The 14,263-nt window shown below is 40.8% G+C and overlaps 1 protein-coding gene across 1 annotated transcript in view; it reads right to left on the minus strand.

Moving 5' to 3' along the window:
* Positions 1-1,938: 1,938 nt before the first annotated feature.
* LOC122667775 (RNA demethylase ALKBH9B-like) overlaps positions 1,939-14,263 on the minus strand; it is a 62,082-nt gene continuing 49,757 nt past the window's right edge. Inside the window, exon 6 of the mRNA XM_043864201.1 lies at positions 1,939-2,414. Within this exon, the coding sequence (XP_043720136.1) occupies positions 2,156-2,414 (259 nt within the window). The 3' untranslated portion in view covers positions 1,939-2,155. The remainder of the gene's footprint in view (positions 2,415-14,263) is intronic.

Below are 14,263 nucleotides of genomic sequence, written 5' to 3' on the forward strand. Positions count from 1 at the left end.
CTGGTTTGACTGCTGTATAGTTAAGCATAGGGAAAAAGAAGCATCAAACTCATGTTGGATCCCAGAGGACCTCCTCAACATTAAAAGTGGAGATCAGGGGGATAAAATCATCTGTTACTCTGCAGATAATCATTATCTTGGATTGTCGGAGACAATAACTATATCAATAGTAATACTTCCGAGAACTGGCCTTGGTTAGTATGTAGTTTGCTATTTCAGTTTTCTTGTACACAACATTAATAAAACTAACTGCACATCAAAATTAACATGAGTATTTCTTGCTATAGTTTTGTTTCCTTGTTCAATTGCTTTCCCTTCTGCTTCAATTGCTGGACCTAATAAACCATAATCAGAAATTATAGAGAAATTGTCATTCTCCAGCTACACAGACAAGATGCCCAACCAGCTTCATTGACTTGCTCCATGAAACTACCATCTGTGACGATTAGTTTGTGACCACTTGTTGGTTTTAGTTGGATCACATCGTCCTTAGACAGAATAGAAGGATGTTAATCCATTGGGTGATTGAAAGCAAAGGTATGGCAACAGATCCAATTCATTATGAGCATTTGGACTTCTATTATTAAACTGAATTTCTTTCCTTCCATATATAAAACAGAATTATAGAACCCATAAATTAAAAATCTTCTGAGGCATCATTTTGAAAACTCTTTATTCCTAAAAGGGCCACACCCAGTGCACGAGGCTCCCGCTGCTGTGGGGACTGGGGAGGATCATAATGTATGCAACTTTACTCCCGCTTCGCATAGAGGCTGTAAAACTCTTTATTTCTAAGCAAGTCTAAAATCAAATATTGAAAGAAGCTGCTACTAATTCTACACACACACACACACACACACACACACAAAAGATAAAATTCTCATGATGTTTCTATTTTCAATGGGGAAAAAAAAGAAGAAAACTTTCACCTGCTAGCCTGAACCTCAAAATGTCTATTAATGTTCTACTGGGATCAGGCATAGCCATGTCTCAGCTTGAAAGTTACGGGTGCAAGTTGGGTACAATCCAGGACTCAACTTTGAACTAAATCAGGCTGCGCTCAGCCAGGCTCCGGCTCACATTGGTTCAAACCAATCAATTTCCCAACCCAGGCATAATCGAGTTGCACTCCCACTGAAAATGCATATACTGCAGTTGATCTACCCAAGCCCGCCTGAATAAGTTTGCTTATATACCTGATCAAGGATCTGTGCTAGCCGGACACAAACAAGCCACCCGAGCTCCGTGCACTTCACCAAGGCTCCTCATCGGTATTTATCGAATTATTCCCTACACCTCAACCGAGGTAAAGGGAGTAGGGGGCAAATGATACACTATAATTTGTACTTCAAATCCTGACCGTACACGTGGACTCCCCACGATTCACGATGGAAAGGAAGTTGCAGGCGTGCTTGGAAACTCCCACACGCCAGACGGTTATGAAGTTAGGCCCTACTACGGCAGTTACGTAACCACCAAGAGAAGGTCCCACTTGCGTCAAGAATCGTGGAGGTCCCAAGATTTATGGGGGGGATCTTAACAGGAATGGGAGTTTTCCTAAAACCGTGCACCCAGAAAAGGAAACCATAGAAAGAAGAAGGATGGCCCAAGCTCGCATCCATTACTATAAATTAAGGGCTAGACCCTCATGTAAAGCAGGCTCATTAGATATATTCAGTGATCAATAAAGAAAGGGTAATTTCGCAGTCTCATCTCCGTTATTCCCAATTCCATCTATTTTCTCCATTAGCATATCAGTTGTGCCGCCGGTAGATTTCTCTCCGGCAGAAATCTTTGCACAACAGCCAGAAATGTGCTTGAATCTTGGCTGGGTTACTAACTTGGAATAAATTTTGCATAATGAATACAGAGGATCTTATATTGCTAACTGTAGTATGTATGAGAAACTGAAACCAATAATGGAGGAGAGTGAATTTATTCAAACAAAATTTATTCATAAGCTTTAAATATTTTAATAACCTAATTAAATCATGATCCAACAAAATCAAAGACACGGAAAAACTACTCCTATGGTAATACATGGGTTAATACAAAATAAATGATTTGGGGTGGACCCTGTACAGTAAAAGAAGAAACAGTCAATCAAAAATAAATATTCCTTCACTATGACCTGTTCTTGTTAGGTTTTGATCTGCTACTTGAGTTTGAGCCACCAAGTGGGGGGGAAATCTTGTTTAACAAGGTGAAAAGAACTGCTAGCTGTCTCCAAAAGATCCTCAGACTCATTGCTCATAGCTTGCTTATTTTGATAAATAGGATTTCGATGTGGAACCTGCTGAATTGGAGACTTCATCAAAGAGTAAGAAAGAGGCTGAAGGCCCTGCAACTCTGGATCAGGCTTGAATTTGAATGGCAGCTTGCTATCATCCATCTTTCTGAATGTGATGGAGATCCTGCAGTGGAAAAACTAGTTAGTAAATAGTATAACATTCTCCCAATTTGGAGACATGATCAGGCTTCAAATTTTGATGTAATCATATTACTACCTTTTGGCGGGCACACCCGGAACACAATGTTTAGCTACGTCAGCACCATTCCCATTCAAGATTAGTACTGATCTGCAAGACAAATATCATAGAATACCATAAGCAAATGGTATAACAAAGTTGGCTACAATCTTCAGGTTTGAACCAAACAGTATGTTGCATTCAGTTAGGAATGATACAGTACAGAAAGGCCTGAGAAAATCATGGTGATCGATGTGAGGAGGGATGCAGTCCCCTTCGTCATATATGTTAACAATGCAACTGTTTGGGATGCATGTTGCGGGCAGGACATGCCATCTAACCAATCTCTTGATCATGGTCTTGAACAAGGGAGGCATGGGATCAACTTCTTCATCTCGGATTATACCAGGAGGGTTCCCTTTTTTGTCCTGTCAAAGAAATTTTTGTGAGGAAAATGTGAAAATAAAACAAATAAAAAACAAAAGCAAGTAAGACTTGCAGACAACATATGCTAAAATGAAATTTTACCACTGCATAATTGTAGCAACAATCAAATTGAATTGTAACTCGCCCTTTACCAGGCATCCACTTCTTCGGCTCTGAGTACGTACGTACTAGGAAAGTTTTGAACAAAAGGTCAGACGAATATTTATCATATTCTGGTAAAAATGTAATTTCAACCAGTACCTAAAGATAATAGAAGCATTGGTACTTTCAAAGAAAAGTTCAGATGAACATTTATTATATTGGTGACCAAATTTTGTGGATGGGTAGATCTATAGGTCCTTTGCTCACATCTCAAGTTTTAGCCTAATTGAAGTTTCCAAGTGTCACAATAATTTGAAAATCAAGTACTATAGGAAGAGTGCACATTAGTGGTTGGAGTATCATAGGCATACACAAATATACATGGGGAAGCATGCCAATACATACAAGGGTATTTGATTGAATTAGGCTCTAAAGTTTGACAAGTGGTTGATACAAATCATGTCTACTCTATCCAATGGTCAGAATTGCCACATCATCAGCCCACGTGGCTCAAAATGGTGGACCATTTAGGAATCCCTTTGAAGATGGGGCCTAGTAAAGGAACTTTTCCTTTATTTTAAATCCTTGTAAAAATGTTAATTCCAGTGTTAGGCATGTTCAAGCAGTAATCAAATAAAATTTTTATCTAATGTTACCACATATTGCATTGAAAAATGTTCTAGCCTCTTAATGTTACCAAACAATTTAGCATGGTTGTTTCTTCAGAGTTTTAGACCATGACCTGATGACAAGCAGGGGATCCACCACCTACGTAGTTGATTTGGCAAAAAAAAAATTCCCAGTTTAATAAAGTTTCACATTGTTGATTGTCAAATTAAAAACGACAATATTTGAGAACTTATGCACCGGCCGGCCCATTCTAGGGCACAAACCAAGAGATGGTGGAGAAGGTAATCTGCAGCATACAAGCAGAGCAATTCATGCAATAGTTTCCCTTTAAATGTTCATATCATAAGTTAAACACCATAATGAAAGATGTTCGTGATAGAAGTACAAATATCAACAATAAGGGCTCATTTGATTGCCTTGCAAGAGGGAAGAAAACAAAAGGCTACCACTCATCATGTTCCCTCCAGTCCATTTCAACCTCACATCCAAATTAAAGAACCGGTAAGGTACAACAATAATGCAAATTAGTTGTTTCTGGGCTCCATATGATTTATTTTCTGATCTACATAGTTTATTCTTGATCGATGTAGTTTGAGATTTTATGTGTGTTTTGTTAAAGATTTGAGAAATCGTATCTTTCCTTGGTCATTCATTCATTCATTCATTCTATAATCCACGACTACCAGCAAAAAAAAAAGGAATCTAAAATTCTAAAACACAAACAACCCCAAGTGGCCCTCTACATCTTTAAACGGTAACCATAGATTATAGCATCAATTAGTTCACACTGTACCTTGAGTTTTAAGCCTTTAAAAGGCACCTGCCCCTGCACCTTCTGATTTTTGAAGTAATGCCTCAAGTCTATATTAAATAAGAAATGCTCGTTATCACTGATTTGTATTACTGTTATTTATAACACAAGATTTTCTCTTTCTAAAAAACAATCTGGTCACTTCAAAGAAAGGGCAAAGATCTGATGTACCCTTGTTACTTGGATGTTTGGACGAGTTAAGTTAACAAACAAAAACCTTTATTTGTTGGATGATTTACTTCTGTTTAGAAACTCTTCAATTTTTTTATTTGTTTGGAAGTGTAAAGTTAGATATCTATTGTCTTGAGTGAAAAAGAGATTGAAATTTTTTTTATTATTTACTTTATTTAGTTGAATCTGTTTTGTTAAGATATGTACCACGATAGGGTGAGTGTCCCTATCATGGTTTCCTTTATACTTTTAAGTCTTTGGTTGTTAGTAGGAGTTAGGAGTTAGTAGTTAGTTGCTTCCTATGTCTTATGTTAGTTTCTTATTCAGGCTATGCTATGCTTGTAAGTTCTTCAGATTATAAATAAATGAGAGTTTTTGGTCGGAGTCACACCGGTTCTCTTGTGTTTACTCGATTTTTACAAATTCATCTTTGGGCGAATCGAATGACGGAGGTTTTCACACGCAACAAGTTTATATATGGAAGCACTTTCTTTTAGATCATAATTAATTGCTTTATTATGAATTAATTAAAATGGTATACGATTGTTGAATGAAATCTCTTAAATGGTTAATTTATTAATGTATAAATGTTGTTGAATATTTATGCAAAGAGTGTTACATTTAGCTTAAATCTATTGTATTTATATTTTTAAAATAATATGTATATGGACCAAAATATTTCACTTGAGCATCCAAATATCAAAATTGTTCATTTTCTAGATTAAACAAAAATAGCCAATAAAATATAATTTTTTTTTTTTGTACGAGCCACTAAAATATAATTTGCAACTACAATTGTCTTAAGACAGCTAATTTGCACATATGGATGTGTGGGGTCACTAAAAATATTCTGAATTGGAGAAGTTGTGTTCTTAAAAAAAAACAAAAAAGGAGAAAATGGAGAAAGTGATTTATCAGTGACCACTTTCTCCATTTGATGATATTTCTTTCTCGTTGTCTTTTCCCATAAGAAAAACATTTACATTCTCACCTAATGAAGTCTCAATCTCTCTTCTGTTCATAAGAATAATACAAGATTGTAGAAGAAGTTTTCACGCTAAAATCCATTTTAGTCGATGACAAACCAAAAATCACGCCGGTTATTCATGAGTCGCTACGTGTCCGGTCCAAGTAGGAAGGCCATCCCAAGCCCGGCCACCTTACATCTCACTTGATTAGTTCGGATGGGAATGACTAACAAGGAAGTCCAAGGATCAAGTCCAGGTTCTACGGGCTACTACCATCAACAGGAAGTCCAAGTACCACAAGTTACTACTACCATCAACAAGGAAGTCCAGGTACTACACGCAGGCAACCACCGCCAATAACAAGATATACATCATCTCATGGATACAGGCTATTGCCAACCAACAACATGAGTCCTAGATGGACTCAAGCACCAAGGACCTTATCCAACACATCAAGATGTATGAATGTCTATCTACTAGGAACATCCACCCTACTGGGACTCTACCTCCCGTAGGGGAACAACCAACCAAGAGAAAAATCCTACTACCTAGGAACTCTATCTACTACGAGGGTTACTCGTCATCAACTAGGATTCTCCACACCGCCACACTCTACTATAAATGGGAAGGTACTCTATCCCATTAAGGCATCTTGAATATCTTGAATTCTAACTATTCATCTATTTGCTTAGAGAGATCTAACTTAGGCATCGGAGAGTTCTAGGCCGAAACTACACTAGTTCTCCTTTGTCATCCAGGTCCTTTTGTAGATTACGACACTTGAAGGAACCGCCAGGCAATTTCTTAATGTAACAATCAATATATTAAATTAATGCAGGGGAAGTTAGTCAATCGATAGCGCAATTACGTAGCTCTAACGGCAGATGACATCCATTGCCACACATCATTCTCACATTAGCAGTCAACATAGCCAGCCCATATTTCTTGGTATTCGCCTCTTCTCTAGACGTGGCGGGAGTTGTAGGATCCAGCCCCAGCAAAAATAAGGGTATTTGAGTTATTTCACAGGTAGGCTCCCTTAAGAAATGACCAAAAACCCTCATTTTTTTGCTGGTTGGATCCTCCATCTCCTGCCACTGCTAGAGGAGAGTCAGGTCCCATTTCCCGGTCAATCACATCAACGAGAAAGAAAAATATCATCAAATGGAGAAAGTGGTCCCTGATCGATCACTTTCTCCTTTTTCTCCTTTTTTTGTTTTGTTTTTTTTATGTTCAATTCAGAATATTTTAAGTGACCCCACACATCCATACGTGGACCAATGGGTGTTTAGTGGTATGGCCCATCTAGTGGAAGGTGCCGGAGGATTCCAGTGGTAAAAAAGTTTGCATTTTGATAGCTAAGGACTTGGATGGTCGGGATCAATGTATGAGCGCCACGAGGTGGGGGTTTCCTCATATTAAACCGAAAAAGAAAAACTTTATAAGTCAATTATTGAAAGTAAATAATAATAATAAAGTCATCAAAAGGATGGAGGAAAACTCAGTCAAGTCCACTGTGGAAAACCAGATCACTCATGCTAAAAGGAATCTTGCAAATAATAAAGGAAAATCAACACATCAGGTGCGTGAGTGTGATGTGTATTGTGTGTATTCGCTATTTCATGGTCTTAAAAGTCGATCAACTTTTTTGAATTAATGTGTAATTTGTGTGATTACATTTTCATCAAAAAAAAAAAAATAATAATCAAAACAAATCAGATTTTCCACAATCAAACCGTGGTTTACGTTTTGAGAGGGCGTTTCAAATGGATCACAGATCACAACCACATTATAAATTAGGGATTAGAGCAGCAAATAAAGTTGCAACCCCAACCCCATGTCTGCTCAAGTTCCCAACTCCCCCAATAACCTATAAAAATCAGTTCTGTCTTCTGTACTTTGCAAGCCGAAACCATGATTAATGCATCATCATCATCATCATCCTTTTTTGAAAGAAATAAACTACTACTCTGTCTCCTCCTCTCATTGGTCTTCCTTTTGGCCATGTCCATTGCTGCTCTTTTTTCTTCTTCTTCATCATTCAAAGTTGCTTCCGCTTCCGCCAATTATGGTTTTGACCAACGAGAAGCAATGAAGGCTCTCATTCAATGGAAGTCCAGCCTTCTTCGTTATAACAATTCCCTACCATTATTCCCTTCATGGACGACACAGATGATGGTAAACGGAAGCAGCAGCAACAACCCATGCAAGTGGGAGGGAATTACTTGCAATGAGGAAGGAGTCATCACCATAATAAGCCTCTCCCGCATGGATTTGAAAGGTACGCTCTATGACTTTAACTTCTCATCCTTCCCTAATCTCCTTCGTCTGGATCTGCATAAAAACTCATTTTTTGGTCCCATCCCTCCCAGCATTGCCAACCTTTCCCAACTCACCCACCTCTTTTTCTCCAAAAACAATTTCAACACCTCAATCCCTGCTGCTTTAGCCACTCTGAACTACCTAGCTGTTCTACGTCTCAATAACAATCGATTTTCTGGTTCAATTCCAACGTCTTTTGGAAACTTGACATCTCTTACTGAACTTGCTTTGTATAGCAACGGTCTCACTGGTTCAATTCCAACGTCTTTTGGAAACTTGACATCTCTTACTGTATTTGATTTGTATAGCAACGGTCTCACTGGTTCAATTCCAACGTCTTTTGGAAACTTGACGTCTCTTACTGTACTTGATTTGAGTCACAATAATCTCACCGGCTCAATTCCTGCGTCTTTTGGAAACTTGACATCTCTTACTGAACTTGGTTTGTCTATAAACGGTCTCACTGGTTCAATTCCGGTGTCTTTGGGAAACTTGACATCTCTTATTGTACTTAATTTGGATAAAAATTGTCTCACCAGTTCAATTCCTGCGTCTTTGGGAAACTTGAGATCTCTTATAGATCTTCAATTGTATATGAACAACCTCAGTGGTTCAATTCCGGAGTCTTTTGGAAATTTAACCAATCTAGTTTATATTGGTCTTCATTTCAACCAATTGTCCGGTCAAGTACCTCAGGAAATCAACAATTTTACAAAATTGAAATACTTGGAGCTTGCAAAAAATCATTTTAACGGGTATTTACCTCAACATATATGCAAAGGTGGTTATTCAATACTAAAACATTTTTCTGGAAGTAATAACCATTTCATAGGCCCAATACCCAAAAGCATGAGAAACTGCACCAGCCTAATAAGAGTCCGGCTTGAAAATAACCATCTCACGGGAAACATATCAGAAATATTCGGTGTTTACCCAAATTTAACTTACATCGATTTGAGCTACAATCAATTGTATGGGGAGGTTTCACAGAATTGGGCAAAGTGCCTAAAATTATCAAACCTAAAAATCTCAGGAAACAAGATTTCCGGTCAAATACCACCAGAGCTCGGAGACTCAACTCAGCTGCAAGGACTTGACCTTTCTTCCAATCTCCTGGTAGGCCAAATTCCTATAAGAGAAATAATGGGGAGGCTTAATAGCTCTTTGCTGATACTAAAGTTGAACGATAACCAACTCTCTGGCACCCTACCAGCTGAGGATGTGGGATTGTGCTCCAAACTTATGCACCTTGACCTCTCAGTGAACAATCTAAGTGGATCTCTTCCAAATCAACTAGGGAAATATTGCACGAATCTTCTTTACTTGAATTTGAGCAATAATAGATTCAACGGAAGCATTCCAGATGAATTTGGAAATTTAGCTTCCCTACAGATGCTATTGGACCTTAGCAGTAACTTGTTCACAGGAAAGATCCCTCCGCAGCTTGGAAGCTTGGACATGCTAACAAATTTGAATCTCTCCCATAACAAGTTGCTCGGTTCCATTCCATCTACTTTCACTGCAATGCTCAGTTTGATAACCATTGATGTATCCTACAATGAGTTAGAGGGTCCTCTACCTAATAATCGAGCCTTCCAAATTGCTCCAATGGAAGCTTTCATTTACAATAAGGGTTTGTGTGGCAATGCCACAGGTTTGCAACCTTGCAATATTTCTAAGCTATCCCCAAAAGAGAGTCACAAAACCATCCTTCTTATGATCATAGCAGTACTGATGTTTCTGCTATTTGCATTTCTTGGGACTTTTTTGTTTTTCCATTGTCGGAGGGAGAGATGCATAGAAGAGGAGAACCCAATTACAATCCAACAACAACATAGAGATGTGTTTACAATATGGAACTATGATGGGAGGATAGCATACCAAGACATCATTGAAGCAACTGAGCAATTTGACCCCAAATATTGCATTGGCACCGGAAGACATGGAAGTGTTTATAAAGCAGAGTTGTCATCAGGTCAACTGGTAGCTGTCAAGAAGTTCGCCTCTTCTTCTTCAGATGACGATGATGAGATTTTAGCACCAGAAACTTTCAGAAACAAAATTCAAATGATGACAGAAGTGCGACATCGAAACCTCGTAAAGTTGTATGGTTTCTGTTCACACTTGAGACACTCATTTTTGGTTTATGAATATGTGGAGAGAGGAAGCTTGGCTAAGATCCTAAGCATAGACGAAGAAGCGGCAGAATTGGATTGGAGTAAAAGGATTAACATTGTTAAAGGCGTTGCCCAGGCTTTGGCTTACATGCACCATGATTGCTCACACCTGATAATTCATCGAGACATTTCGAGCAACAATATTTTGTTGGATTCAGACTTTGAGCCTCATGTCTCGGATTTTGGTGTTAGTAGAGTACTAAAACCTGATTCTTCCCTTTGGACAGCTTTTGCTGGAACATATGGATACGTTGCGCCAGGTTCTCTCTCTCTCTGTCTCTCTCTCTCTCTCACACACACACACACACACACACACACAAGCACACACACACACACACACACACACACACACACACTGTAGGTGTTAGAAACCCATTCTTATTTTTATTAATTTTATTTATTTTAATTATTCTGTAGAACTTGCTTACACAGTGAGGGTGACTGAAAAATGTGATGTCTATAGCTTTGGCATAGTAACATTGGAAATGATAATGGGAAAGCATCCAGGAGAATTCATCTCAACATTGCCATCGTCATCCTCTTCAACATTGCCATCTATTGAGCAAAACATATTGTTGAAGGACATACTTAATCAACGTATCTCACCTCCCATAAATCAAGTTGATGAGAAATTGATTTCGATTATGAAGCTTGCATTTTCTTGTTTGCATGAAAACCCACAATCTCGGCCAACAATGCAACAAGTGTCTCAAGAGCTATAAATTTGCAGAGTTTCCCAAAGCAATTCCTCACAATAACTTTGAGAGAACTATTGAATCATTCTTAAGGTGTGATTTCTTTTTATGAAGAATTTGTGTGTAACTGAAGCCTGTTTTCGCTTTTTCTTCCTATGTGTGTGGTATGTGATGAGGAAGGCTGCTTGCGTTATTGTGATAACCCCTATTATTTCTTATTCTTAGTTGTGTATTGTGTCGTGTGTTTTAGATGTAATTTTGAAGGATATTTCCCCTAGTTTTTTTAGATGAAATTTATGTTCACTATCTATGAGGGTTATATATACAACTCTTTCCAATCCATGTCTTGTTCATTTAATTGTACTAGTGATTTATGATTTGGGTAGTTGCTGCAGCTATGTACTCAATTCATCAGAGCTAAGGATCAAACCATTAATAGAATATGATATATGGGCTGAGTTGCAATCGAGAATAGAAGAATCCATGAAGATCAGACCTCTTAATACAAAACTTGCCTAACTACCTCTAATCTGATACATAAATATCATGCAATAACACATAAGACTAGTAAGATTGCATCTTTTTTGGTTAAGATCGAGATTGACAATACTAAATCTCATCATGATAAGATTATGACCTGTTGTGTCAAGAAATCGCCTGGTGGACCCTTTGAGTGTCGTAACCTGCAAAAGGATCTGGGTGACAAAGGAGAACCAGTGTGGTTCCGGCCTAGGACTCTCCGATGCCTAAGTTTGATCTCTCTGAGCAAACAGATGAATAGTTAGAATTCAAGATGGGTTAATGGGGTAGAGTACCTTGGAATTTATAATGGAGTGTGGTGGTGTAGAGAGTCCCAGTTGGTAACGAGTAGTTCTCGTAGTAGATAGACGTTCCTAGTTGGTAGGACTCATCTCTTGGTTGGTTGCTCTCCCATGGGAGGTAGAGTCCCAGTAGGGAGGATGTTCTCGGTAGATAGACATGCATGCGCCATCATATATTGGATAAGGTCCTTGGTGCATGAGTCCGTCTGGAATTGTACCTCTGGTAGGTGGTACCCTCAACTGATGAGGTGATGCATATCTTGTCATTGGCGGTAGTAGCCTGCGTGAAGTACCTGGACTTGGTCATTGATAGTAGTAGCCTATAGTACCTGGACTTGGTCCTTGGTGGTAGTAGCCAGTAGTACCTGGACTTGGTCCTTGGTGGTAGTAGCCCGTAGTACCTGGACTTGGTCCTTGGTGGTAGTAGCCCGTAGTACCTGGACTTGGTCCTTGGACTTCCTTGTTGGTCCTTTCCCATCCGGGCTAATCAAGTGAGATGTAAGGTGGCCAACCCTAGGATGGTCTTCCTACTTGGGCCAAAACACGTGGCAGCTCACAATTGGCTGGTGTGATTTTGGGTTTATCACTTGCCCCCACTCTCTTGGAACGGAGTGTTCAAGAGAGTAGTTTTCCTATTTTTGTGTCAGTAAGGGGCTTATTGTAAATAAGCCTTCTCCTTCCTTGGTAACTAGTCTCTTGGTCACATTCGCTCGACCCTGTCCCGATCACTCGGCCTTGGTCACGATCACTGCTCTCATTCTCGCCTACTCATCTTCGCGTCCACTCGGTTGTCGCTCACGATCGGTCGCTCGTCGCCTGTGGTCAGTCACCCGCTCGCCCATAGTCTCGGTCACTCGCTTGCTCGTCCATCATCTCGATTACGTGCCCGCTCGCTCTCGGCCAATCGTTCGTCACCCGTGGCTGGTTGCTTATGGCCAGTCACCCATGCCCATGGCCTGTTGCCCACGACCCTCGGCCATGGAAATTTTTTTTTTCCACCCCTCTCGTTCTTCTCTCCTACTTTTTTTTCTTCTCTCTCCTACTTTTTCTACTCCTCTCTGCTACTTTTTCTTCTTCTCTCTCTTTTTCTCTTTTCTTCTCTCCTTGCTCTTGCCCAAAACTTGTCGCCCCTTTTTTTTTTTTACTTCCCTTGGCCATTAACCCTTGGTCCATCTGCTGACTTGCCTAGCCTTGTTCATTCATCTTGATCACGTCTATGGTACCTGTTGCATCCTTGCGTCCTTGTCGCCTCGCGCCTATCTTGGTCTCGCCCCTCTCTCGCTCTTGTTTGCACCTCTCGCCTGTCGCACCTCTTGCCTGTCGTGCCTCGCTCCCGGTCTTGGCGTCTAGCCCATCGTCAGTCTCGCCCCTGTTCGTAGTCTCACGCTCATTTGTGCCGCCTGTCGCGGTCTCATGCCCATTCGTGGCCTCACACCCGTCAAGGCCTCGCACCTGTCGTGGTCTCACTCCGGTCTCGCCCGTTCTGCCTTATGCCCCTTGGCTCGTCTTGCGTGCCTCACACCTATCTTGCGCCTCACGCCCGCCATGCTCTTAAGGCCCGTTGGCTGGGTACCCTCGGCCTCATGCCCATCTCGCACCCGTTGGCCTCACTCCTGTCTTGTGTCCATTCACGAAGCCCGTCGTGATCTCATGCCAGCTCGTGGCCTCACGCCCGTCACAGCCTCACGCCCGTCGTGCTAGTTCGTTGCCTGTCTTCGTAATTTATGCTTGTGTCACCTTGTGCCTTTGGTCTGTCGCCTACAGCCCTCAGCCATGGTAAATTTTTTTTTTTGTATTGACTCGTATTAGTCTTTTGCCACAAACACATCTTTACTTGAACCTTGACCTTGACCCCTCGTGAACTTTGACCTTGGACCTCGGACCTCGGACCTTGGACCTTGACCTCGAACCTCGACCTCAGACCTCGACCTACTTGGTACATTTTCCTTGCATTGTTGCAATCGTCCACCATGAATACCTTTACCATTTGGTCTCCAAGACACTTTCTTGGTTGTGTGTTTGTGCATGTGGCCGTACACTGCTGGGGTGTTTAGCCTGGGAGTCGAGGAGTGTTGCTCAAGTAAGTCCCCCTTCTCCACGACTATATCCAGTGATTCTGATCCTGGCACCTCTCATGAGGGTTGTGCCTTTGATGGGCTGACCTCTGGCTCATCCACGTCCTTGTCTACGTCTGAAGTGGACACTGTCCTTCCTTTGCCTTCTCCTAGGCCTAATTCTAGTGATGAGGAGGATGCCGTTGATAGTCCTGGCCCAGATGGTAGTCCTTCTAGAGATGATGCTGGGGTGGCACCCCCGGTCATGGACCCAAATCATAGGATGGGATGGTTCTCGAGCATCTTGACCACATCGGACTTGGTGTCTTTTCGTTGATTGTACCACATACCTTTTGAGATTGTCCTTCGCCCCCTAGGGGAGTCGATCGTGCCTTCTTCCACCGAGCGAATGATGTCTGCCTTTATGAGGTTTCCTTCTCCTACAGCCTTCTTTCTGGATTTCTGTGGTTGGATCCTCACTCCTTTGTGTATTGCTCTTTGTCATTTATGTATGTGGCCGACAAGCCTTGATGGTCATCAGACCTTAGTGGCCTTGCGCCTCGTGGTCCTTGGACCTTGGTGGTCATTAGACCTGGGTGGTCTTATGCCTTGGTGGTC

This window comes from Telopea speciosissima, chromosome 7, assembly GCF_018873765.1.
Source record: "Telopea speciosissima isolate NSW1024214 ecotype Mountain lineage chromosome 7, Tspe_v1, whole genome shotgun sequence".
In the NCBI taxonomy this organism is placed as follows: Eukaryota; Viridiplantae; Streptophyta; class Magnoliopsida; order Proteales; family Proteaceae; genus Telopea; species Telopea speciosissima.